Source organism: Myodes glareolus, chromosome 3 (assembly GCF_982192425.1).
Source record: "Myodes glareolus chromosome 3, mMyoGla1.1, whole genome shotgun sequence".
NCBI lineage: Eukaryota > Metazoa > Chordata > Mammalia > Rodentia > Cricetidae > Myodes > Myodes glareolus.
The window spans coordinates 65988862-66015218 of record NC_142028.1 but is presented as its reverse complement, the minus strand read 5'-3'; the positions used below and the strand labels follow the sequence as shown (position 1 = coordinate 66015218).

The window sequence follows — 26357 nt, the reverse complement described above, 5'->3', positions numbered from 1 at the left end:
CTCTTCGGGATGAAACTCCAGTCATGAGGCTTGGCAGCCCCTGTCTTTCCCCTCTGGACCATCTCAGTCCCACAGAAATCATATATTTGCTCACACACACACACACACACAAAAAAATAGAATCACTGTCTCCACCTAGTAGTTCAGTTATCAGGATGCATCTTCACATTCTTGCACACATCCATGTTCAACCGCATACAAACATATGTACTGGTCTAATGCACCAAAGTCATGCAGGGGGCATTTCCCCAGTGTCCACCGGAAGTCTCACTCATACCTTTGGCACCCACAGAGGGGGGTTTTGAGATCTCTCAGAGTGTCAAGTGTAACCTGCTTTCTTTCTTCAGGAAACTATAGGAAGGAAGATTTTCGCCTCCTGCTTCAGGTCTACCATGTCACGGGGCCAGTGGAGAACTTTGTGGATAAGTTCAAAGACGACCACTGGGCACTAGATGGCCATGTAAGTGTGGCAAATTGGTCTTCACCAGACCTTGCACCCTACCCTCGTTCCCAGGGTGTTGGCAGAGAAAGGATGACAGGGTGTGGGAACTGCTGGGGTCCCATAGAATCCTGAGGAGTCTTGAGAGTAGGACTAGGAGTCAGCAAATGGAGCAGGCAAAGGGAGGATAAAAGCGGCTTGAAGACTCAGAGTCGAGGATTGCCATGTCTGAGAGGGAAGCATGAGCTCCTCTATGGAACAGGAAGCAAGAAATGGGGGTCAGGGTGTGAGAGTGCAGGTCACAGTGCAATGAGTACGGGCTGGAAGAAGGTGAACTCCAATGACTCCTTGAGATGTGTGCTTAAATTTGAGATGTGGGCTGGGGATTATTTAGCACAGCTTGAGAGTTCAGGACCCAGAAGAGAGAGGCAAGAATCTCTTCCATGCCTTTGTGTGAACTACACACATTGTAGAATCATGGAGTAGAAACCAGTCCCTAAGTGACGGTCCTTCTGAGTTCACAGTGGGAGGAGGGTTGAGCATGGGATTCACCTATCCCAGCCTCCACCTCGCTGTCTTGGATTTCTAGAGGGAAGAGAGAGAATGGGGAAAGAACAGGAGATTGAATGGGCTGGAGCAGTGTCACTGAGGACAGGCCTAGTTGGTGGAGCACTGTGGCTGAGAGTCTGCTTTGTAAACCCACTGGAAGTGGCTTCTCCAGCACCTGCAGTCAGTTCCCTGGCATTCCTAGGGTATCTTGATGTCCCTTGGGGATTCAGTACCAGTCTTAATAGCAGTTCCAAAGCTGAGAAGGGAAAATCTATTCAGCAGTGCTAGAGGGAAGAGAAGGAACAAGTTGTCTCGACCATGCCAGAAGGATCGCCACACACAAAAGGACGAGGGTCAAAGGCGAGACCTGGAGTGGGGAGTGCAGGCCAGGGGAAGATCAAGGGGCCAGTAGCAACTGAAAACCTTTAGAGTCCCTTCTACCACCAGTCAGGGTCTGTCTGACGGAACAGATGAAGACAAAGGGTACCCCAAGGCTGGGGCATGGGTTCAAGGGGTACACCTGCAGCATCCCCAAGCATACTCCAGGTACAAAGATGGCAGGTCACATTGAAACATCATGAGGGTCAGGTCAGGTAATGTCCAAGCCACCTCAAAAAACAGCATCTTATAGAACTGCCAGAAACTCTCCAAAATGTATTCACTCTGCAGGGCTCATTTCCGTTGTAGTTCTGTTGGCTCTGCAGCAACCCACAGGTCAGTTTTCATCACAGTAGTAAGAGCTCACATGTGCCCAAGGCCCATTAAAGATGGCGCTGAGGACATCACTGTGTCTGTCACTCAAGACATCATGGCATGACATACCTACCATTCTACAAACGAGAACGTAAGCACAATGTGATCTGAACAGTAGAAGCCGAAGGACAAGGACAGTGGCTCATGCCTCCAGTCCCAGTACTTGGCCATCCTTGGCTCTACAGAAGTATGAGACCTGCCTAGGCTACCTGAGACCCTACCTCAAAATCCAGAAAAAGAAAGAGAAGGAAAAAAAAAACCTTTTTTTCTTTCTACCTCACATCTAGTAGGGGTCCCTGCTCTGCCAGCTGAGACAAACATATCAGCTATGCTCTGGTTTGGCAGGAGCTCCAGATTGTTCTAGCATGCCTTTCATCTCTCTGCCTCTCAACCCTTCTCTCTCTCTCTCCTTTCCCCTCCCCATTCCTCCATCCCTCTCTCCCTCCCCATCTCTGCTGTCACAGGTCTCCTCAGAGTCTTCCGGAGGCACCTTCGTCTACCAAGGTTCCGTCAAGGGCCAAGGCTTTGGGCAGTTTGGCTTTCAGAGACTTGGTAACTAGCATGTGTCCTGGGAGTGTGAGCTCAGGGGGCAGGGGAGAAGTTGTATTCTGGGGGAGAGAAGGAAGCTGGTGAATTTCTCCACCTAAGAAAGGGTGTCTTAGGCTCATCTGGATCTTGAATACCTCTAAGACTCAGAAAAGTTGTGGTATCTCTCCAAAAACAGACCCTAGACCTGATGCTCAGCCCTGGACTGCTGTCCCAGTCACCGAGTGCCACAGGCGTCGGCCCTACCCAGAGGAGTAGGGGTTCCCTGAAGCACCCCTACATGAGCCATCAGGGCGTCCTTCCCTGTAATGTCATTTCTTCCTTAGCATTTTCCCAGGAGGCCGGGATTGTCCTTATGTCACAGACAAGAAACCCAAGCACTAAGGCACCTTCTCCTGTCTGTCCCTCTCAGACTGGGACTCTGCAGGCTTGGAAACACTCAAAGAAGCATCCTCATTCCAAACAGAGGCCCTGACCCAGAGATTCCGGTCCTAGCTTCTCGGAAGCAGTAAAAGAAAAACCAGGAGGCCATCATGTGTCCTTGAAAGCCACCTCTGTACCCCACGCACCATGACCTCCCACCCCCAGGGCCCTGCCTATCAGGCAAGCCAATACCTTCTCCAGCAGCTCCTACCGCCAGAAAGTTGTCTCTTCAGTCAGCTCAGATAGTTTCATGGTGCCTCTTCCTCTCTCCTCCCCCCACACAGTCATCTCAGCTTTGCCCTCAAGGGACTCAACGTGCAGCAGCCCTTACAGCTTCTGACATGGTCCCAGAACCCTCAGTTAAGCACAGCAAAGACCCCAACAAACAAAGTTCTACAGCCAACTCCCTGTCTCCCGTTGATCCCTAGTCCCTTAGTTAGGTCCTTCAGAAGGAGTCAATGGTCTGGGCTGTGAGCCTTAATACCTCACCCCAGCCATGACAATTCAGCCTCATTGTGGTACATATACATACATATAGACATACATACGTACATACACACACATCATGGCTTCATCTGATGAAAGTTTCCATCTGGTATCAGGCTTTGATGGTCAAGAAAAGCATAGAAACTTCCAAAGAACTGCATCCTTTGAAGGTCATGTTGACAGATAGAATTTCAGGTTCATCTGCCTGCTGTCTGCCCTGGGATCCCTGGGGAGAGATGGGAGGTCAGCACCCAGGCACAGCCCTCTGGACACAATGTGACCAGCACAGGCAAATTCCCATTGGCCTCCAGGAAGCAGAGAGTGTGAGGCAGGCAGCTGAGGTCTGGGCACAGCTGATCTAGATCACGTGACAGTACCTGATGCTCTGCTGAGGGGGAGAGTGGCCGACAGGAAGCCATCACCTCCCAGTGGGTGAGTGTGCAACTTGGCTTTTCCTGCTTTGACACTTCGCAGACCTCAAGCTGTTGGAGTCAGATCCAGAGTCCATCGGCCGCCATTTTGCTTCCAACAGCAGCTCAGTGGCCGCTGCCATCCTGGTGCCTTTCATCGCCCTCATCATCGCAGGCTTCGTGCTCTATCTCTACAAGCACAGGTACTGTGACTACAGAGGCCAGGGAGAGCAGCTGTGCCACCCCACCCCTGTACCCTGAAGTCAGAGGCCAGGGAGAGCAGCTGTAAACCCCGCCCCCCATACCTTGAAGTCAGAGGCCAGGGACTTGATACCCAGCCCTATTACTCTGAAGGCAGAGGCTGAGGAATGTAGCTGAGCACCCAGCCCGCCCCGTCCCAGCCAGCACCTCCTGACTCAGAATGTAGCTTTCTAAAAGGGAGAAAGAAAACCTCTCCTCGCTTGCTCTGGACCCTGTGTCTCTTTAATTCAAGGTCACGGTCTCTTATTCCCAGGAGAAGACCCAAAGTTCCATTCAACGGCTATGCTGGCCACGAGAACACAAATGTTCGGGCCACATTTGAGAACCCCATGTATGACCGCAACATCCAACCCACAGACATCATGAGCAACGAGGCGGAGTTCACAGTCAGCACAGTGTGTACTGCGGTATAGCCCCCAGGCCTGGCTGCTACTGCCACCGCCACCGAGAGTCCCGCCGCCAGCAGCCGGTGAGATTGGGGGCTGGAGGGTGGGAGACGGGCTGGTGGCAGAGGACACAGGGACCTATTTATGCCTTAGTCCTGCATACATGAACACCCCACACCACAGGCACAAAGAGCTGGCCACTTGTGTTAGGACCCTCATTGCTGAAGAGAAAATTGAAGTTAAGCACTTGAAAGTTAACGAACTTGAACAAGAGCACACACCTAAGAAGAGTGGATCAGAATGTAACCCCCGGTTGGAAAGTTGAGCCACAGGGGTTAAGAGCCTGGAAGACAGCTCAGATGGAAACTCTTACCACACAGATTGAAGGGGGAATTCGGACCCTCAGCACTCATAAAAACCAGGGGGATGTGGCAACTGCCTAGAATTCCATTGTCTGGGAGGTAGAGACAGGGAGTGTCTGGGTCAAGCTGGCTTTCAGACTTGCTGATGTGTAAAGATATCAGAGTTAACATCTGGCCTCCACACATATACATTCATGCATGAGCATTGCACAATGTGTGCCCATGCATATGCAAACATTCAAGCACAGCACACACACACACATACACACACGCACACACAGCCGGGGGTAGTAAATGCTCGGTCATCATGCACTCCCTACCTGTCCCCATCCCCAGTTTGAGAAGACTGAAAACCAAAAGTAGAAGATGGACCCAACTGATGCCCTTCGTTCTTTCTTCCTGCTTGGCTTTGCTTCTTTGTCCCACCCACTTCTCTTCCCACCTCCCGCCCCCACCCCTTCCTCTCTTCTCCCAACCTGCTGTGGTCTGTTGGTTCCCAGCTCCCCAGGGGGCAGGAAGGAGCTCCCCTGAGCGCAGTGCCCAGTGCCCATCTTCGTCTGTCCCTCCGCCTACGTCTGCCACTGCTGGGACTCAGGCCCTTGCTCGCCCGGCCACCATCTGTGCTCGCCACCCTGGAGAAGACTCCACTATGCCCTGGCTTGGGGCAGTAAAGGAAGAGGGGTCGCAGATGGAGGAAGGCAGTTCATGGATTCAAATAACAGAGTAAATCATGGGTGTGCACCTGAGCACACACACAGCCTCTCCCTCACTGTGTCCTATGGAAGAGACCACAGAGGCTTTAAAAAGGGAAGTGTGTGTGTGTGTGTGTGTGTGTGTGTGTGTGAGAGAGAGAGAGAGAGAGAGAGAGAGAGAGAGAGAGAGAGAGAGAGAGGTTCTCTGGACACTGTTCCCCACAAACACAGAAGAAATGAGGGAGGCACCATTACCTCTCTGACCAACATGTCCCTGTCCCATGTGTGGGGACACATCTCATGGGAGGTACATGCAGAAGCCACCTGTCTGCAGGGGTGGTTCCATTTGCACAAACGACAGCAAGGATTACCTGGAAGAAAGTGGGGCGGGAATCTTCAGATACAGTTTGGTGATCAGTTCAACTTTCTTCAACCATAACGGCATTGAGTTCTAAACCCAGTGAATTCAAAAGTCATTTGGGTCCTGGTCACGTTTGGAAAAGAAGGGTAAAGCAGTGTCGGGGTTGGGGGATAGAACAGGAATCTGGCCCGGAAGCCCAGGGTCACATCCAGCTGTCAGTTGACCAAGAGAAGAGCAAAAACTCTGTGCACCAAACAGCACACGCTGGAAAGGACCAGAGCAAGGCAGCCCTGCTCCCACAGGGTGGCGGCCACTGCTTACTGATTTATTCTCTGTGCCTGACTCTACGTGGTATTTCTAGCTCTTAAAACACCACCAAAGCAGGACTTGCTACTCCTACTCAGAGGTCATGGAGGCCTGAGCCACAGTGTAGGAGCACAGCTGAGGCCAACGCGAATCTCTCTGACCGTGAAGTCTACTGCACCTGCTGCCAAAACAACCCAGGGCTATGATGGGCACCAAAGACAGGAAGGCGGGGGAATCTCCACAAGAGGATGCTCGTGTCTAATCAAGGCTCTGCTGTCTGTGCCTGGGCAGCACCAGGTCAAGGACCCAGTAACCCAGCCTCCTGAATTGGTGCTCGCCTTTTGACTTCCAACAGCCCACAACCATAGCAGAGGATCTGGCAGCTCCTTAGTCAAAAGAACTGAGTGAAAGTCACCCTCTCTCCAGCTCCTTGCTGGTGGCTTGGATTCATTTAGACCAATGGTTCTCAATGTGTGGGTCGAGACCCCTTTGGGGGTAGGATGATCCGGTCACAGGGGTCACCTAAGACCATCCTGCCTACCAGATATTTACATTTACAATTCACAACAGTAGCAAAATTACGGTTAAGAAGTAGCAATGAAAATAATTTTATGGTTGGGGGTCATCACAACGTGAAGAACTATATTAAAGGGGCACCACCACGTTAGGAAGGTTGAGAACCACTAATTTAGACAAAGTCACTGTGTTTAGGGCATTAATGGACTCCATATGAGTGTGGTCATGAGTTTAGGAATCCACATAATGACGTGTAGAGTCACTTTCTCTGTCCTCGGGCAGGTCTCCACGAGTGTACACCCTTGCTTTCATGGGGATTCCAGCCTCAGATATTCGTTGGGCCTACTGAAATGATAGAGAGACCGTGTGGGGGCAGAGGGGCGGAACCACACAGTTCTCCCCGCCCCCTCCAGGGTTGGGGCCAGTAAAAGAGCTGGATGACAATGGGCTACAAGAAGGGGCCTCGATTTCCAGCAGATGCTTTGAAGACTGCAAGGGTCCACTCCTGCCCACACACACTCTGGGACTCAGCATCCTTGCGCCAGGTGGAGAGGACCAGTCTAGACAAATTTGCTCATGCTCATTCTTTCTTGCCCCTGGTAAGGAACACAGGCGTTTCTCGGGCTCCTCCCCCTTCTTTCACACAGCCAACCCAGTGCGCTCTCCCAACCCTGCCCTACTCCCTCCCCTGTGTGTCCTTAGAAGGTCCCTGGAGATGTTCAAGGAGCACCTGCTGCGTCTCTCCCTCTCTGGCCTTGGGCACTTTCTCTTCAGTCCCAGAGGCTTGGAAGGGGACGAGGCAAATTAAGTCCTTCGCCCACCATCTGTACCCTCTACCTACCACCTCCATCCCACGAGGAAAAAAAAAAGCAAAACAAAAACAAAAAAAAATCTTTTGTACAGAGATATATTTTTATTATACAAAGTTTGTACAGTACCAAAAAAAGACATAAAAAAGGTGTACATTTTTTTTTCATTATTGTAGGTAAATGGTAGCGGAAGCCTTTTTTGTAAATGTAATAAAGTGTATAAATATGGTTTTCAGAAAGCATCACATGCTGTAAATATGTAATCTACACCCCTTCTCGGCTTGTCTGCAGTATACGCATTTAATTTATCTGTCTCTGTATATGAGGCTTCCCCCTGGGGTTCTGCATTATGGTACTTTCCGGAATTTGAAAGCAATTTTAAATTTTTTGAATTCAAATAAAATATAAATTTTTGCATTGGTTTTCTTCCATTTTTATGACCTCTTTTGTGGCTGGGGGCAGGTATTTCTTGTGATGAGGAGATGGGAGTTGGGCTGAGACAGTGGAGGTCAAGATCCAAGGATTCCAGGATGTGGGTGAGAAAGTAGAATGTCTATAGGAAAGGAAGGCCAACGGCAGGGGTCTCCCCCTAAAGGAACAGGGAGCCTGGTGGGAATTAAGCAGCTGTCATTTGATGTGAAAAGTGCATCCAGCTTACCTTCAGCTTCCTGCTCTCCCATCATACCTTACATCTGCACTGTACGTTAGTGCCGGCTTCCCCTCTTCGGTGACTCAACTTTAAACCAACTTTCCCAGTTTCAGTGAAGGCATTTTGTCTGGGACATAACATCTGGTATTTACCTGCTAGCCACTGAGGGACAGCTGGACAGACCCATCCCTGCAGTTGGACGCCCCTCCCCTCAGCTTAGCAGGGTTCAGTCAGGAACTGTGCTGGGTGAAGTAAGCCCCTATTGCCAAGGAGATGGCTCAGAACAGAAACCTACCCCAGTTTATCAGAACAGCAAGTGGTTTCTCACTGCCCCAAACACCAGGACAGGATAAGATTTCCATAAGTCTCAGGGCACAGAAAGACCGGCAAGCCAAGCTACAATGGCGGAGGGGGAGACACAAGACCTCCACCACCCCTCTGCACTGAGGGAAGGGGGTACCTGTTGTGGTCTAAATATAAAACATCCCCCATTGGCTCATGTGGTTGAACACTTGGTCCTTGGCTGCTGATGCCATTTCAGAAGGTTGTGGGTCTTCTGAAAAAGAGCTGCCTTGTGCGGAGGAGGAAGTCAGTGGGGCTGGCTTTGGGGCTGACTAGAAGCTCACCACTGTCCTCTGACTGCACTCACCAGCCCCCTTGGTTCCTGCCACCAAACTTTGCCCACCACCATGAGCTGTATTCCTTCGAACTGTAAGCCAAAAGAAACCCTTCCCCCATGAAGTTGCTCCCACGGGTACTCGGTCACAGCAAAAAGAAAAATAACCAACACAGCACCATTGAACTAAGAAATCATAAGCAAGAAAAAGCCACTGTACCCCTCCCACCACCAGAATTACCCATTACACCTGGGCTAGGTCTGTACACTTCTTTTATCATAGACAAGAATAGGGGCATCCGCATATCTTCCTAGTCTCCTTGAGCATAAAATGTAAGAGGTGCCCCGGTAAAGGCGCTTGCTGCTCAAGCCTGACAACCCGAGTCTGGAACCCATGTGGAAAAGCCAGATCCAGTCCAGTATGCTTCTGTGATTCCAGCGCTCCTCCAGCAGGGTGGGGGAAGGAATGGGAGACTCCTCTGGCATCTCAAAGGCCAGCTGATTTGAAGTACACAGGACAGTCGCAGCCACAGGGAAGACACCAGCTCAAGAGGGTGGAAGGAGAGATCTGACTCCAGAAAGCTGTCCTCTGACCTCCACACCTGTGCATGGCATGTACACATGCTCACCTGAACACACACACACACACACACACACACACACACAAAATCAGTAATAATGCAGAAAACAGTAGTACAGCACAGCAACTAATTAAAATACTCCTCTAGAAATATATAAGGAGAGAATGCCTTTTGGAAGCATCTTAATGTTAACTAGATAAAATTAAGTACAAATATTAAAATACAGTACAGGGGCTCAGAGCGATGGCTCCGCAGTGAAGAGCACTGACTGCTCTTGCAGAGGAACCCAGTCCATTTCCAGCACCCACATGACTGCTCACACCATATGTCACGCCAGTCCTAGGGGGCCCAGCATCCTCTTCTGACTGCCGAGGACACTGCTTGCACATGGTGCACAGACACACAAGCAGACATGACATGCATACACATCAAATATTTTTTTTAATACAGCACAAGTCAGAGATTCAAAAACTCAGATTAGAAATGGACAGACATCCTTCAGAAATGGAGAGCGCTCTAAAGGGGGATGACAGATAAGGACCAAAAGCACAATAAAGGTCCCATGGGAGAAATCAGAACATCCACAAACACAGAAAGAAACAGAAATGTAAAAATAGTGAGGAAGAAAGTGGGAGAAGGCAGACAAGCTGACGCATGTGCGATGGGAGTCCTGAAAGAAGAGGCCTAAATACATCTGGCAGAATTCATATTTAAAGATGTATCTTAAAATGCTAGAACTAAAGAAGAGTTGGCCTACATGCCAAGAGATGTCACCAAGTTTCTGGGAAAAGAGAACTGAGTCTCATTTAAAAATAAGCCCGCTGTAAAAGGGGAAGCATTTTGTAGAGACCTGTGGTGGGAAGCTGCAGAAACCCTGCTTCAGTGGGGAACAAATGGGAGAGCCAAATAGTGGAGGCAAGGAAGCTGTTAAGTGGGAGAGATGCTGTGATAGTAAGGAAGGGGGCGGAGTGCAGATCCCTGCGCACCAGTACCAGATCTCAATATGGGTGTTTACTTTTCTACCGGAACCAAGCCACATGGGTGCGGTGTGTGTGGTTTCTACCAGAACCAAGCCACATGGGTGCGGTGTGTGTGGTCAAGTTTTTACATGTCACTCACCCTTTAAGAGGCATAGCTTTGGCGGCAGAAGCCTGGCAAGGAGGAGCTCAGACATTCCCTGACCCCCTTGACTCCCTGGTCATTCTGCAGGGGCAGCTCCACCCTACTAAGCCCTCTTGCCTCCTATCCCATCCCAGCATTCACCCAGGAACCCCTTCCTTTATTTATCCCTTCCTTGGGGCTATAAAATCCCCCAGCTCAGCCGGCTTGAGCACTGGGACTGGGTGGTAAGTGCAACCCAGAAGGAGGGAATTCCTGTGTTTCAATAGCCTGCCTGCAGAAAGGTAGGCCTTTTGTAGTGAGGTCCCTGGCCAACAAGGAAACCTGACCCGGTACCAGAAGATCCATTAGAGAGCATTTGAAGGAAGAGATGAGCAGGCGCCAAGGCAAGAGTTCCTCCAACAATCTGAAAAACAACATGAAAACACCAGATCCCAGCGACCCTACAACAGAAGGACTTGAACACCCTAATCCAGAAGAAGTGGAAAAAAAGTGCCATTATGAAAGCAATAGAGTCCTTTAAACAGGATATGAATAACTCCCTTAAAGAAATGGATGAGAAGTATAACAAAAAGTTTGAAGAACTAAGTAAATCCATAAATGATACCCTGGGAAACCAAGAAAAAACAATAACAGGTAATGGAAACAGTTCAAGAATTGAAAACTGAAATGGAGGCAATGAAGAAAACACAAACCAAGGGCTGGCTGGATATGGAAAATCTAGGTAAATGAATAGAGATTACATAATCAAGCATAACCAATAGAATACAAGAGATAGAAGAACGAATCTCAGATTCTGAAGACACCATAGAGAAAATAAACGCTCTGACCAAAGAAAACAGCAAATCCAACAAATTCTCATCACAAAACATCCAGGAAATGTGGGACACAATAAAAAGACCAAACCTAAGAATAATAGGAGTAGAAGAAGGAGAAGAATTGTGGATCAAAGGCCCAGAAAATATATTCAACAAAATTATAGAAGAAAACTTTCCCAACCTAAAGAATGATATTCCTATGAAGGTTCAAGAAGCGTACAGAACACCGAATAGACTGGACCAAAAAAAATCCTCTTGCCATATACTAATCAAACACAAAACATACAGATTAAAGAAAGAATATTAAGAGCTGCAAAGAAAAAAGGTCAAGTAACTTATAAAGGTAAACCTATCAGACTTACACCGGACTTCTCTATGGAAACCATGAAAGCCAGAAGGTCCTGGATAGAGGTACTGCAGAAACTAAGAGACCATGGATGCAAGCCCAGTCTACTATACCCAGCCAAGCTATCGTTCACTATCAACGAAGAAAACAAAATATTCCAGGATAAAAACAAATTTAAACAATGCGTAGCCACAAATCCAGCCTTATAGAAAGTAATAGAAGAAAAATCACAACCCATGGAATCCAACATTGCCAACACTGCCTACAATAACTCAGACATCTAGCGACCCTTCACAAGCACAACTCAAAGAAGGGAAACACACAAACTCTACTACCCAAAAAAAATAATAATAACCAGAGTCAACAACCACTGGTCATTAATATCACTTAATATCAATGGGCTCAATTCACCTATAAAAAGGCACAGACTAAGAGATACAAAAACAGGATCCAACATTCTGCTGTTTACAAGAAACACACCTCAACCACAAAGACAGACATCTACTCAGAGTAAAGGGTTGGGAAAAGGTTTTCCAAGCAAATGGACCCAAGAAACAAGTGGGTGTGGCCATTCTAATTTCTAACAAAATTGACTTCAAACTAAAATCAATCAGAAGAGATGGAGATGGACATTTTTTACTCATAACAGGAACAATTCATCAGGAAGAAGTCTCAATCCTGAATATCTATGCCCCTAATATAAAGTCACCCACTTATGTAAAAGAAACACTTGTAGAACTCAAGGCAGTCATCAAACCACACACACTAATAGTAGGAGACTTCAACTCACCTCTCTCACCAATGGACAGGTCAATCAGACAGAAACCTAACAGAGAAATAAGAAAATTATTGGAGGTATTGAATCAAATGGACTTAACAGACATCTGTATAACATTCCACCCAAACAGGAAAGAATATACCTTCTTCTCTTCAGCTCATGGAACCTTCTCAAATATTGACCACATACTTTGTAACAAAGCAAACTTCCACAGATACAAAAAAATATTAGTAACCACCTGTGTCTTGTCGGATCACCATGGATTAAAGTTAGAATTCAACAACAATGCTACCCCCAGGAAGCCAACAAACTCATGGAAGCTGAACAGTCAACTACTGAATCACCCCTAGGTCAAGGAAGAAATAAAGAAAGAAATTAAAGTCTTTTTGAATTTAATGAAAATAAAGACACAACATACTCAAACCTATGGGACACTATGAAAGCAGTGCTAAGAGGAAAGTTCATAGCACTAAGTGCCCAATTAAAGAAAATGGAGAAAGCACACACTGGAGACTTAACAGCACACCTGAAAGCTCTAGAAAAAAAAGAAGCTGATTCACCCAGAAGGAGTAGAAGACTGGAAATAATCAAACTGAGGGCTGAAATCAACAAAATAGAAACACAGAAAACAATCCAAAGAATCAATGAAACAAAAAGCTGGTTCTTGGAGAAAATCAACGAGATTGACAAACTCCTATCCAAACTAATCAAACGGCAGAGAGAGAGCATGCAAATTAATAAGATCAGAAATGAAAAGGGGGACATAACCACAGACACAGAGGAAATTCAGAGAATCATTAGATCTTACTACAAAAGCCTGTATGCCACAAAATCGGAACATGTAAAAGAAATGGACATTTTTTTAGATAAGTACCATATACCAAAGTTGAACCAAGACCAGGTGAACAATCTAAATAGACCTATTAGTCGCGAAGAATTAGAAGCTGTTATCAAAAATCTCCCTACCAAAAAAAGCCCAGGACCAGATGGTTTCAATGCAGAATTCTACAAGAACTTCCAGGAAGAGCTAATACCTATAATCCTTAGTGTATTTCATAATATAGAAATAGAAGAGACATTGCCAAACTCTTTTTATGAAGCTACTGTTACCCTGATACCAAAACCACACAAAGACACAACCAAGAAAGAAAATTACAGGCCAATCTCACTCATGAACATCGACGCAAAAATTCTCAATAAAATACTGGCAAACCGAATCCAAGAACACATTAGAAAAATTATCCACTATGATCAAGTTGACTTCATCCCAGAGATGCAGGGCTGCTTCAACATACGCAAATCTATCAATGTAATCCATCATATAAATAAACTGAAAGAAAAAAAGCCATATGATCATTTCATTGGATGCTGAAAAAGCATTTGACAAAATTCAACACCCCTTTATGATAAAGGTGTTGGAGAGATTGGGGATACAAGGATCATACCTAAATATAATAAAAGCTATTTACAGCAAGCCGACAGCTAACATCAAATTGAATGAAGAGAAACTCAAAGCCATTCCACTAAAATCAGGAACATGACAAGGCTGTCCACTCTCTCCATACCTCTTCAACATAGTGCTTGAAGTTCTAGCTATAGCAATAAGACAACATAAGGGGATCAAGAGAATTCGAATTGGAAAGGAAGAAGTTAAACTTTTGTTATTTGCAGATGATATGATAGTGTACATAAGCAACCACAAAAACTCTACCAAAGAACTCATACAGCTGATAAACACCTTTAGTAATGTGGCAGGATACAAGATCAACTCCAAAAAATCAGTTGCCCTCCTATACACAAAGGATAAAGAAGCAGAGAGGGAAATCAGAGAAACATCACCTTTCACAATAGCCACAAATATCATAAAATATCTTGGGGTAACTCTAACCAAGGAAGTGAAAGACCTATTTGACAAGAACTTTAAGTCTTTGAAGAAAGAAACTGAGGAGGAAACCAGAAAATGGAAAGATCTCCCTTGCTCTTGGATTGGGAGGATCAACATAGTAAAAATGGCAATTCTACCAAAAGCAATCTATAGATTCAATGCAATCCCCATCAAAATCCCATCAAAATTCTTCACAGACCTTGAGAGAACAATAATCAAATTTATATGAAAAAACAAAAACCCAGGATAGCCAAAACAATTTTATACAATAAAGGAACTTCTGGAGGCATTACCATCCCTGACTTCAAACTCTATTACAGAGCTACAGTATTGAAAACGGCTTGGTATTGGCATAAGAACAGAAAAGTCGACCTATGGAATTGAATAGAAGACCCAGATATTAACCCACAAACCTATGAACACCTGATTTTTGACAAGGAAGCTAAAAGTATACAACGGAAGAAGGAAAGCATCTTTAACAAATGGTGCTGGCATAACTGGATGTCAACATGTAGAAGAATGAAAGTAGATCCATATCTATCACCATGCACAAAACTCAAGTCCAAATGGATTAAAGACCTCAATATTAATCTGACCACATTGAACCTGATAGAAGAGAAAGTGGGAAGTAGTCTACAAGACATGGGCACAGGAGACCACTTCCTAGGTAGAACCCCAGTAGCACAGACAATAAGAGAAACAATGAATAAATGGGACCTCCTGAAACTGAGAAGCTTCTGTAAAGCAAAGGACACTGTCACTAAGACAAAAAGGTTACCTTCTGACTGGGAGAAGATCTTCACCAACCCCTCATCAGACAAAGGTCTGATCTCCAAAATATACAAAGAACTCGAGAAACTAGACACTAAAACTCTAATTAACCCAATTAAAAAATGGTGTACTGAACTGAACAGAGAATTCTCAACAGAAGAACTTCGAATGGCCAAAAGACACTTAAGGTCATGCTCAACCTCCTTAGCGATCAGGGAAATGCAAATCAAAACAACTTTGAGATACCATCTTACACCTGTCAGAATAGCTAAACTCAAAAACACCAATGATAGTCTATGCTGGAGAGGATGTGGAGTGAGGGGAACACTCATCCATTGTTGGTGGGAATGCAAACTTGTGCAGCCACTGTGGAAATCAGTGTGGCGGTTTCTCAAGAAACTGGGAGTCAACCTACCTCAGGACCCAGCAATTCCACTCTTGGGAATATTCCCAAGAGTTGCCCTATCATACTACAAAAGCATTTGTTCAACTATGTTCATAGCAGCACTATTTGTAATAGCCAGAACCTGGAAAAAACCTAGGTGCCCCTCAATAGAAGAATGGTTAAAGAAGGTGTGGAACATATACACATTAGAGTTTTACTCAGCAGTAAAAAACAATGACATCTTGAATTTTGGATGCAAATGGATGGAAATAGAAAACACTTTACTGAGTGAGGTAACTCAGACCCAAAAAGAGGAAGATGGTATGTACTCACTCATAAGTGAATTCTAGCCATAATTAAAGGTCTTTGAGCCTATAATTCGTGATCCTAGAGAAGCTAAATAAGAAGGTGAACCTGAAGAAAATCATATAGTTATCCTCCTGGATATTGGAAGTAGACAAGATTGCCAGGCAAACTTGGGGGGGTGGATGTAAGGGGAGATGGGTAGAGAGAAGGGAGAAGGGGAGGATTCGGAATAGCTTGGGGGAATGGGATGGGTGGGATGGAGGAAGGATGGATATGGGAGCAGGGAAGTAAATATCTCAACTAAGGGAGCCATTTTAGGGTTTGCAAGAGACTTGATTCTAGAGGGGCTCCCAGGTCCAAGGAGAGATCCCCAGATTGTTCCCTGGGCAGCAGAGGAGAGGGTGCCTGAACTGGCCTTGTCCCATAGCCACAATGCATATCACCATAGAACCTTCATCTGGCGATGGATGGAGATAGAGACAGAGACCCACACTGGAGCACTGGACTTAGCTCCCTAGGTCCAAATGAGGAGCAGAAGGAGGGAGAATGTGAGCAAGGAAGTCAGGATCACGAGGGGTGCGTCCACCCACTGAGATGGGGGGACTGATCTAATGGGAATCCACCAAGGCCAGCTGGACTGGGAGTGATGGAGCATGTGATCCATCATGGACATTCTGAACGTGGCTGACAATGAAAGCTGACTGAGAAGCCAAGGACAATGGCATTGGGATTTAATTTTACTGCATGGACTAACTTTGTGGGAGCCTGGTTTGTTTGGATGCTCACCTTTATAGACCTGTATGGAGAGGGGAGGACCTTGGACTTTCCACAGGGCAGGGAACCCTGACTGCTTTAAGACTAGAGAGGGAGGGAAGGTGGAGAGGAGGAGGTGGGGAGGGGGAGATGGGAAGGGGGAGGTGGGGAGGGGAAGGAAAAAGGGAGGCAGGGAAGAGGTGGACATTTTTAATTAATTAATTAATTAATTAAAAAAATACTGAAAAAAAGAACAAAAAAAAAGAGGCATAGCTTCCCTCTGTGAACATGAGGTATACGCAAAGAAGCAATAGAATCATCCTTCTCTGATAAGAGCACAAAGATACATGGGAAGCCACACTGTGAATGGTGAGTGTGAGCTATGCTAAGACCCAAAAGAGGAGGAGAGAGAGGAAGAGGAGGGGGAAGAGAAAACGGGGAGGCAGGAAGAGGAAAAAGAGGAGGAAGGAAAGAGAGGAAGTGGGGGAAGGGAAAGGGAAGAGGAAGAGGTATCAGCTAACACTAAGGGAGATTTTTTTCTCTCTAGAAGTTTCTAGTTAGTAAATAAAGACTGGAATTCTAGAGCTGCCATCTGTAAACCTCATTAAAATAAATCCTGGCTATGACCCAGCATGACAGCCACCACCACTCCTCAGAAGGAAACACATACCTGTTAAAGTAAATCTGGCCAAGAACCCATCCTTGGAGCTCACAGGTCCCAGACATGAACCGACAACTATTATTCTGCTAAGCAGGCCTAGTGTCAAGCTGTCGTCTTTATGTCTAAATCTGTATGTCCCCTATCTGGATATGAGTTCTCAGACCTCATCGAAGAAGTGGATCCGTGCAGTGGATGAAGACACCCACAACCAGAAACTCAACTGGTCAGAGTGCAGAGAATGTCAGGAGAGAGCTCAGTCTCCAAGGGGACATCTGTGTCGTGCACACCCTCCAAGACTCAGGAACCACTGCAGAAGAGGGGGCAGAAAGATGATAAGAGCCAGAGGTTGGAGAGGACCAGAGCGAAGCCGTGACCTCTGCACTCAGGAACCTACTCTACTGCAGGTGTGGTGGCCCACACAATGTTAATCCATTCAACATCCTCATATAGAGCAGCAGAGAAGCTCATGAGCCTCCACTCTGTCCTGGTTCGTTCTTATAGTCAGCTCTTCACAACCAGGAGTCACCTGGAAAAACAGACGCAATTGATGCATTGCCCAGATCCAATCGGTCCTGTGGCCCCGTCTCTGGGTGCATGGAAGGCTGAGTAATATTCCGTCTTGTATATGTACCACATTGTCTCTAGCCCTCCCTCCACCTGTGAGTGGACACAAGTTATTTTCTACTGGCTATTTTGAACAGTGATGTGATACACACGTTAATCAGATGCTTCTTTGACACTTTAATTTCCTTTCCTTTGGAAATAACAGCCTGTAGTGGGGTAGCCAGGTCTTCAGGTGGTTGTAGTTTTAATTTTTTGAGGAAGCTCCCTACCGATTTCCAGAATGGCTGGGCTCATTTCCATCCCTGCCAACCATGTGCAGGTCTCCCGTTTCTTCACGTCCTAAGCATTCTCTCGAATCTTCTTGGTAGCAGTTGTCCTAACAGGTGTGAGACGAGAAACCTCCTCATGGTGGAACTTGCCTTCCCCTAGTGACTAGAGGGCTTATACATGTACACATCAGGGTATTTAAAGAGGAATTTCGCCAAGGACAATGGGGCCCATCCCCCATATAAATCATTTCAGGGGTGGACGGAAGGAAAACTCCCCACAAACGTGAAACAATAAACCAATACCCAAGACTAAACACAAGCATAACAAGTGAACCTAATAAGATAAAAAAATTTAAATAATATCCCAAATCAAATTTCACACAGTACCCAGTCTGTGCACTTCCGTTGGAGTGCATTGTAAGAACAGAAAGAGGTAGTGAAGGTCCCTGGGCACCTCCGGCCCTTGTGTTCATTTTATAAAGAAATAAATAACCTCACTTTAGAGAAGATTAATTTTGACCATTACACTTTTTTTAAAAGTCTCAAAAGAACAAATATCTGTAACTCTGAGATAATCACATTAGCTTTGTATTATTAAACCCGGCATGTGATCACGCCACATGCACATTTGTGTTACACATCTCTGCTAACTCTTTGTTGTGGGCTATTTATTGTATAGCTATTTGCCTTATCTGGTTGTTTTTATATGCAGTCACATCAATGCATCTTATTGCCACATTTTAAATGGCTGCTTATTTTCCATGCCTGCCAGTGCTGTAATTTGTATCCAACCCCCTGTTATTGAATGTTTCCATTATTAAATGTTTTGCCATCATATTGTTGCCATAAACAACCTCATGGAGTGATTGCCGGGCTTTGTTTAGGACCTAATTGGTTGTGAATGTATTTTGGTGACAATCTTTCTGATTGTGCTTTTTTTTTCTCCTCTGGTCACAGTCAATTAGCATGAATGTGCACAGAGAGCTTGCAGTTTGGGGATCCTTGCATGATAGACTGTGCCGGGCACACATGAAAACACAGAAGAAATGTAAGGCTTGTTCTTCTGGTAGCAATATCTGAATTGCGATGCCTGGACTAGAGACAGAGTGGAGGGGAGGAGAGGAAGGTCCTGATGCATGCTTCTCTCTGCAGCAAAGAAGAGAAAATTCAACTCAGACTAACCTGAGGAGACAGTGTGCTGACTTAGGAAAGCCAGACACCACCTTTGATTGAGATCAGTCTAGCTAGGACCTCCAACTTTGTCTCTCTGCTGTGTCGTGTGTGGCTTTGGCTTCGTGAGAGGAACAAGTCCCCTAAACAAACAACACCACCGTGTCCTCGGAAAGACCAACCTGGTCCAGCACAGGCACTAAGAAATATCATGTGCTGACAAACTATCATGAGCGTTACATGGAGAGCAAAGGGTAGGGAATGACCCAAGTTGGCGTGGGAGTTAGGGCCTGACTTTCTGTGACTTAAACTGGGACTTGGAAGGTCACTGGGAGTTAGCCAGATTTGCTTGCAAAGGGTCCAGAGAGGCCCAGCTTAATAACTTGCTATGCAAGGAAAGAGCATTCCAGTAGCAGGAATGACATGTGTGGAGCCTGGCAAGGGCCCAGACAGGGAGGACCTGCCTGAAACACAGACAGAGCACCATGAAGTATGGAGAAGAGCGTGTGACAGGAGGCAAGGGCCAAATCACACAACCAAGACAGGAAGAGAATGGCAGTGCCTTGCTTTACAATGTCAGAGAATGTAGAAGGCAGCTTTTGGAGCATGTGTTAATGAGAACCCAAAATAGCAGTGGATGTCTCAGTTCAGCAGCTGGATATGAGTGGGGGCAGCAACTGGGTATGGGTGGGTGGCAACTGGCTATGGGTAATGTTGATGGTTTTAGTAAAATGCTGCAGATCCCTGAAGTGGCAGCAGGCAGCAGGCAACGGGTTGAGAGCAGCCAGTCTCAAGCTGGAACGGTGCAGTTCCCCAAGTGGCTGCAGTGGGCCATGAGGGACAGTGGTCCCAGGTAGGGAGCCGCGTGGTGGGTGAGAGACCTCGATGAGGCAGCCAGTCCCACGAGGAGAGACAGATGGATGGGTACACCACAAGACTGGGCTGCAGGTCTCCAAAGATGGCTGGTCCCAGGCAGGGAGCCACCTAATGAGCAAGAGACAGACAGATAGGCACACCAAGCAGAGTGAGGCTGAATATTTATTTAGTGGGTTATGGAGGGGGAAGGGGAGAAGAGCAGAGAGAGAGAAAAAAAAAGAGAGAGAAACAGAGGGTGGGGGAGGAGAGGAGCCACAGCAGCAGCTACCTCTCTGGAAGAGAGACAGAAAAAGGGAGGGACTCAGACTGGAATCTGAAGATCAGCTTGCCTGTGGAACAGGGAAGGGAGTGGGCATGGCTTGTCTCTTAAAGAGACAGGACAGACCATTACAGGTAGGGATGGGTAAACACAGCTAGGGTGGAGGCAGCAATGGTAAGATGGACAGAGATGGTTGGAGTGGAGATACCTTGGGGAGATTGATCTCACAGTACACAGAGACTGCCTGGGTGTAGAAACAATGGGAGAGGAGACTCAAAGGGGGCTGACATATGTCTGACTGAGATGTCTGGATGGATGGATTCTTTATTGGTGAAACAAAGAGGGTGGAGGATTAGTAAGCAGTCTTAAATCCACACGGACAGGCTGAGAGCCAAGGGAGAAGCCAAACAACCAGCAGAGAAAATCTGGATCACTGGAGAGGCAGGAGTCCAGATCATGCTAATTGTAAATGTTGATGGTGGAGAGTTCAAGACCCAGGCTGGGAGTGAGCAACTGTGATGTCAAAGGTGGCAATCCCACCTGACCGCCTATGAGTGTCCGAGTCAGCCAAGGTGACAGCAGGAATTGGAGGCAGAGGAGGACCACAGTCAGGGGAGGAAGTCCTGGTAAGCTGCAAGAGAACCAACTCAGACAGGGGAAGGAGAGTGGGAGACTCAGAGCAAAGTCTTCCAAGGTTGAGGTGGGATGCTGGTTAAGAGGGTAGCCCTGCAGCCAAAATACTACAGCTGACTTGTGTTTTAGGCTTTCTGCATAGCAGTGGAATGTTACCTAAAGCAAGTTACTAACCTGGGTGTGGGGGCCCACAGAAGTGAGTCCTGTTCCACCTTGACAAAAGGTCAGAGAGTTTGAGCTTGTTTTTACTCTCTCGAAGTTGTTAACAAACAAGATATCCTGACCTAGGGTGTAGTTACTTGGTGTTTTGGACATTAAAGTGGCCCCTAGAGGTGGATCCACTCCACCCTGACCAAAGTCAGAGAATTCAAGCCTATTCCTGCCCCTTCATTTTATAACAGGAGGTTTGACGTAGGGAGTGGCTGCCTACAGGATACTTGGTCTAAGGCGTAGTCACTGCATGTCCTACACAAAACATCAGAATGCTTAACTCAGGAAATAGTGGCTTGATGTCTCAAGTACTGAAGCAAGTAACTGTTCTGGTTGTCCTCTGAGTCCTGTTAAGGCAGTTTCTTGCCTTCTTCACCAGCACCCCCTGCTTTGGATTGGGGTATATAAGGATATGGAAAATACATACGGTGGATTCAGTATTCACTGAGTTGCCCTCATGGTACTACCCTATGTCTCTGTATTTCTTTTGTATCTCTGTCTATTCTACCTAACATTTCTAATCCGCATGCCCCTACCCTGGAACATACGAACTCATCGAGGCTAGACCCATGACACCTGGGCCTCTTTGTAAAGTGCGGGACCCTCACTGGGGCTGGACATAGGTCCTTCGCAGGTAAGAGCTCTGGATGACCGGTCAGATGGACAGGGAAGAGAAGAAGGTGACACTGTGAGCGTGGAGTGAAGAGAACGGCACACCTGTGTCCCCACCTAGAGGCAGGTGGGCTCTGAGCCACCGACCAGTCATTTGACAAGGCTTCCAGGGAGGCTTTCAGCAGTCTGTCTCCGAAAGACCAGCTATGGTGGTTAACCTCAGCTGTCAGCTTGCTGAGATCTAGAATTACTTGGGAGGTACTCCTCTGGTCATGCTTGGCGAGGGGACTGTCTTGATTAGGTTGGGAGATGAGAAGACTCACCCACTGTGGGTAGCACTATCCTCTACGAAGGGATCCTAGACTGTTTTAAAAGATGAGGTGAACACAAGTACTCCCCATTCTCTGCCTCCTGACCATATGTCACAGACTCCCGCTTCTGTGGCATCCCTGACATGACGGATGGCTGTAGCTCCAAACTGTGAGCCCAAAGAAACCCTCGGGGTTAGCTTCAGCCACACCTGGGAAGAGGGAACCTCGACTGAGGAACTGCCTCTGTTGATTGTGGGCATGTCTGTGGGGACATTTTCTTAATTGCTAATTGATGTTAAAGGGTTCAACGTTCTGATGGTGCTCCCCCTGCACAGGTGGGCCTGGGCTGGATCAGTGGGAGGCAGCCAGCGAGTGACATTCCCCCATGGTGGTCTCTGCAACAGTTACTGCCCTGACTTCTCTCAGTGATGGACTGTGAAGTCGAGGTATAAGCCAAATAAACCCTTTCCTCCCCTGTTAGCTTTGGTCTGTGTTCTATCACAGCAACAGAGCACACTACTGCAAGCCCTCCTGCTGTGGAGCAACCCTTCTGCACACTGGGAATATGCATTACTCTCAGTGGCTAATAAAAAACCTAACAGGTCAGGCAGCCAGGCAGGAAGTATAGGCAGACCACCAAACACAGGACTCTGGAAGGAGGAAGGGCAGAGTCAAGAGAGATGCCAGGTGCTGCAGAGGGAGCAGGGCATGCTGGAGGACATAAAGTCACGAGCCACATGGCAGAATGTAGATTAATAGAAATGAGTCAATTTAAGTTGTAAGAGCTAGTTAGTAATAAACCTGAGTTATCAGCCGAGACTTTAGAAGGAATATCAAGTCTCTGTGTAGTAATTTGAGAACTGGCAGGCGGGAGAGAAACGTCACCTACAGCCTCCCTCCTTTAACTTGTTTTGTTAGGCTATTTTAACACAGCAACAGGAGGAGGGCACCAGGCTAAATGAAGTGGGAATGATTACTGGGGATCGAGACATCAAGAAAGCTGGGTTTGTGGAAGACGATGGGTATCAGAGGAAGTGAGCTTCAGGCAGAAGCAGCAGTCCAGAACAGGAGGAGACATGATCAATAAAGTCAGCCTCATGAGGACAACCTAGAGGCAGAGTCATGCCTGACGCCAGGCACTTTTCTCTCACAGAACCCCTCTTCAGGGGCATCTGTAGGAACATCTAAGGGGGTGCAGCAGGGGACTGTGCAGCAGGCCCTGCAGAAGCACTCGCAGCGCTGAGAAAGGGAAGAGCACTCGTGCATACAAGGGCTGGTCCAAAGACTAATGAAAACAGCTACCGTTGGCAGACCCCCTACATCCTACCAAAAGACTTATTGATGACTACTCCACAAGTCAGACTATTAATTCCATTCTTCTTAAGGTAGTAAAGGAAGGGGAAGTTGTGGAAACCGTAGAAATGTGCTGTCTATCCTGACAGAAGGCCAAATAAGACGAAATTCCATTTTCAGAAAAGAAGAAGCCACTAGGCAGAAACTCAAATTCCTCCGTGGCCAGCCCTTGAAGTCACACTCATGTCGCATCTCTCCCTGCTCTGCTCCAGATCAGCCACTGGTGTGAGACTGTGAGGCTGAGCTCCGCCCACTCTGAGGGAACCACAGGAAACCCTCTGAGATAGGAATAAAACACCGGCAGGACCTGGCTGGATTTGTTCAATTGCTCTGGCAAAAACAAAAATGACTTGTGTGGCCATATTCTTGAGATCCCTGATCCTTATCTTTTTAATAATTTAGTTTTACTTTTTAATTATGTGTCTGTGTATGGGTATGTCCACTGAGGGCAGGTGTCTGCAGCAGCCAGAGGCATCAGATCCCCTGGAGCTGGAGTTACAGGCAATTGTGAGCTGCCTCATGTGGTACAGAGAACTGAACTCGGGTCCTCTGGAAGAGCAGTATGACCCTTAATCAGAGTCATCTCTCCGGCTGCGGGTCTATTTCTTACCATCAAAAACAGCTGTATCACCAAAAATCCCACCAGTAGCAGCATGGATGACAGTCTCCCAAAAGCTTCTCCTTCAGTGGGGAGAGGGGGTGCTTGGGAGGACTGAATGGTTAGTTTCCGGTGAAGGTCTAATGACCCTCCCCAAACCCTGTCCTATTAAAGAAGGCCAACAGGACAGAACTGGTTGGGGTCTCCTGTGCATAAACCTGCTCCCTAGTTCTTTGTCATCTTGATACAAGCTGCATCATCTGAGAGGAAACCTCAGGTGAAGAATCGTCTCCATCAGATGGCCTGTCAGCATGCCCGTGAGGCGTTTTCTTGAATAATGATTGATTAATCATTAGAAGAACCCAGCCCACTGTGGGCATCGCCATGCCTAGGCAGGTAGGCCCAGGTTATATAAAAAAAGCAAGCTGAGCAAACTGCGAAGAGCAAACTGATAAATGTGATGTTAAGTAGGGAGCACTAACCCAGCCTCTGGCATCCATCCCAGCCCCCTGGCCCGGGGAATTGCGTTGGTCTGGACTCCAAATCCCAGCATGACCTCGGGTCAGGACCACTCCCACAGGGTATTTAAGTGGGTGCCCAGAAGAACAACAGGCGTCCCAGGTTTTGCATGTGCTCCTCCTTTTTGTGTCTCCACTGCCATGCTGTCGGCCACCCAAGAGTACTGCATTTAATAAAACATGGGCATTTTAATTTGGTTTGATTTGACCTGATTGGATTTCTTTGTGCCGGCGGAGCAGCTCATTTTAGGACTTTTTCCTAACAGTAAGCATGTCTGAAAACCCAGAGAAAATAGGAGCTGGAGTTGCCCCACACACCCACAGGCCTAAAGATCTGGGCTCCATCTCCCTGAAGGCAATACTGTGCCTGGATTGTCCCCTTCCATCTTTACTGCTTTTGCCTATCAAAGAAGATGCTAGAAGAATCTGTTAGGTTGGAGACTCCAGCTCGCCCATAAACAATCTGAAAAGGCCTCCCCCCCACTCGCCTCTCCAAACCCCGCCAGCTCAGAGAGTCTTCAAACAAAACCTAGCTTGTGGCAGACACGTCATCACCCCTCACCGACAACCTATAAAATCTCCCCGCTTTTAGTTGGAGTGGAGGAATGCAACGTCTCTGGCCTCGATCTTTCGGACCAGAGAACCCACCCAGGAGCTGTTCTCAATAAACCGTTGTTCCGCCTTTTCAGTTCAGCTTGATCTGGCTTGCTGCATCAGCGGAGAAAGTTGTTGGGGGGCAAAGAACCTATAAGAATCCAAATCTAGTTTGTTCTCCTCCCCATCCCTTTTGTGGCCATTGTTTAGTTTACTCACCAGGCCACCTCACTCTAAAATTAGAGTTTGCCTAGCATAGAAAGAAAGAAAATAGTAAAGTTTGAGAAGATAGCCAGGATAATAAGGTAAAGGAAAGCCAGGTAACAATACAAACTGAAGGGCTGGTTTGTTTGAGAGTTAAGGTCTTCAGTCCCAGAGTCTCTTGCAGGGTAAGATTCAACCAATTCTAATTTCAGAAACCACAATGGAACCAAAAATCGATCACAAATGTCTACTTTTCTAACAACAAGCCTATCAGGAAATCCCTGCTGTTTGCAGCTGCTCTGTGTCCCCGGAATGTGCCGAGAGGTTTGGTGGGACTCCTGCTTCCGGCTTGCCTAGTCTCACTTCTTGGGAACTTCAGGATCAGGGCTTCTCAGATGTGGTCCTCCGCCACCCACAGATGCCCTCTCCTGCTCTGGGTCCACAGGTTTGTAGAAAGTTCTCACCACCGCCTCCAGGGGGCGCCCTTGAAGCACCTCACACTGGTCTCGCCTGCCTCTTGAGAGACAGAAGCCCAAACCCAGGTTCTGTGAGGAAAGAGAAGACCCCCTTCTCTCCTGAGTCACCAAGTGCCACCAAAGTAGGGCTTCCTGAGCCCCAAACCAATAAAGGCCAATTGTTTTAGACTTCCTCCCAGCTCTCTGCAGCCTGTAACAGAGCTAGCCCCACTGGGACAAAACCCTCATCTGCTTTGTGCTGCTTTGGAGAGTGGTCAGGAAAGCCAGTCTTGACTGTGAGTTCAGTGCTTGGGACCAGACCTCAGAGAAACTGCTTCAGGCTCCAGAACAGCCCTGCCCACATTTCCCTTCCATTCCCTTTGGGTCTGTGTAGAGTCTGTGGAAATGGGCGGGGGTGGGGGGAGCTTTAGGATACAATCCTGCCTTCAGCAACCAAATACCAAAGTCCTCCTGGTGTAACAGCACCACTGTGGCTTTCCAGAGTCAGAGCTGAGGAACCACCCACCATTGCTGCTCGTACAGAGGACAGTAAAACCCAGATACCAGTTTACTCAAGCAGAAAAGTCCTTCCGGGGGATGCCTGGGAATACCAGCAAGGTGATGGGTCAGCTCCAGAACAGACATGACCTGAGTGATTTCCCAAAGACTAGACAGAAGATGGGACCACTTGGGCCAAGGGTTCTCCAGGCCCCAGCTACCCTGGCTGAACTTAAAAGATTCCTGAAGAGGAACAAAGGACAATA

At 47.1% G+C, this 26357-nt stretch overlaps 1 protein-coding gene across 1 annotated transcript in view; it reads left to right on the top strand.

Annotated features, from left to right (window-relative positions):
- Csmd2 (CUB and Sushi multiple domains 2) overlaps positions 1 to 7716 on the top strand; it is a 562459-nt gene extending 554743 nt beyond the window's left edge. Inside the window, exons 67-71 of the mRNA XM_085686610.2 lie at positions 348 to 460; positions 2206 to 2293; positions 3671 to 3809; positions 4121 to 4336; positions 5116 to 7716. Coding sequence (XP_085542736.1) covers positions 348 to 460; positions 2206 to 2293; positions 3671 to 3809; positions 4121 to 4280 — 500 coding nt within the window. The 3' untranslated portion in view covers positions 4281 to 4336; positions 5116 to 7716. The remainder of the gene's footprint in view (positions 1 to 347; positions 461 to 2205; positions 2294 to 3670; positions 3810 to 4120; positions 4337 to 5115) is intronic.
- Positions 7717 to 26357: the final 18641 nt, after the last annotated feature.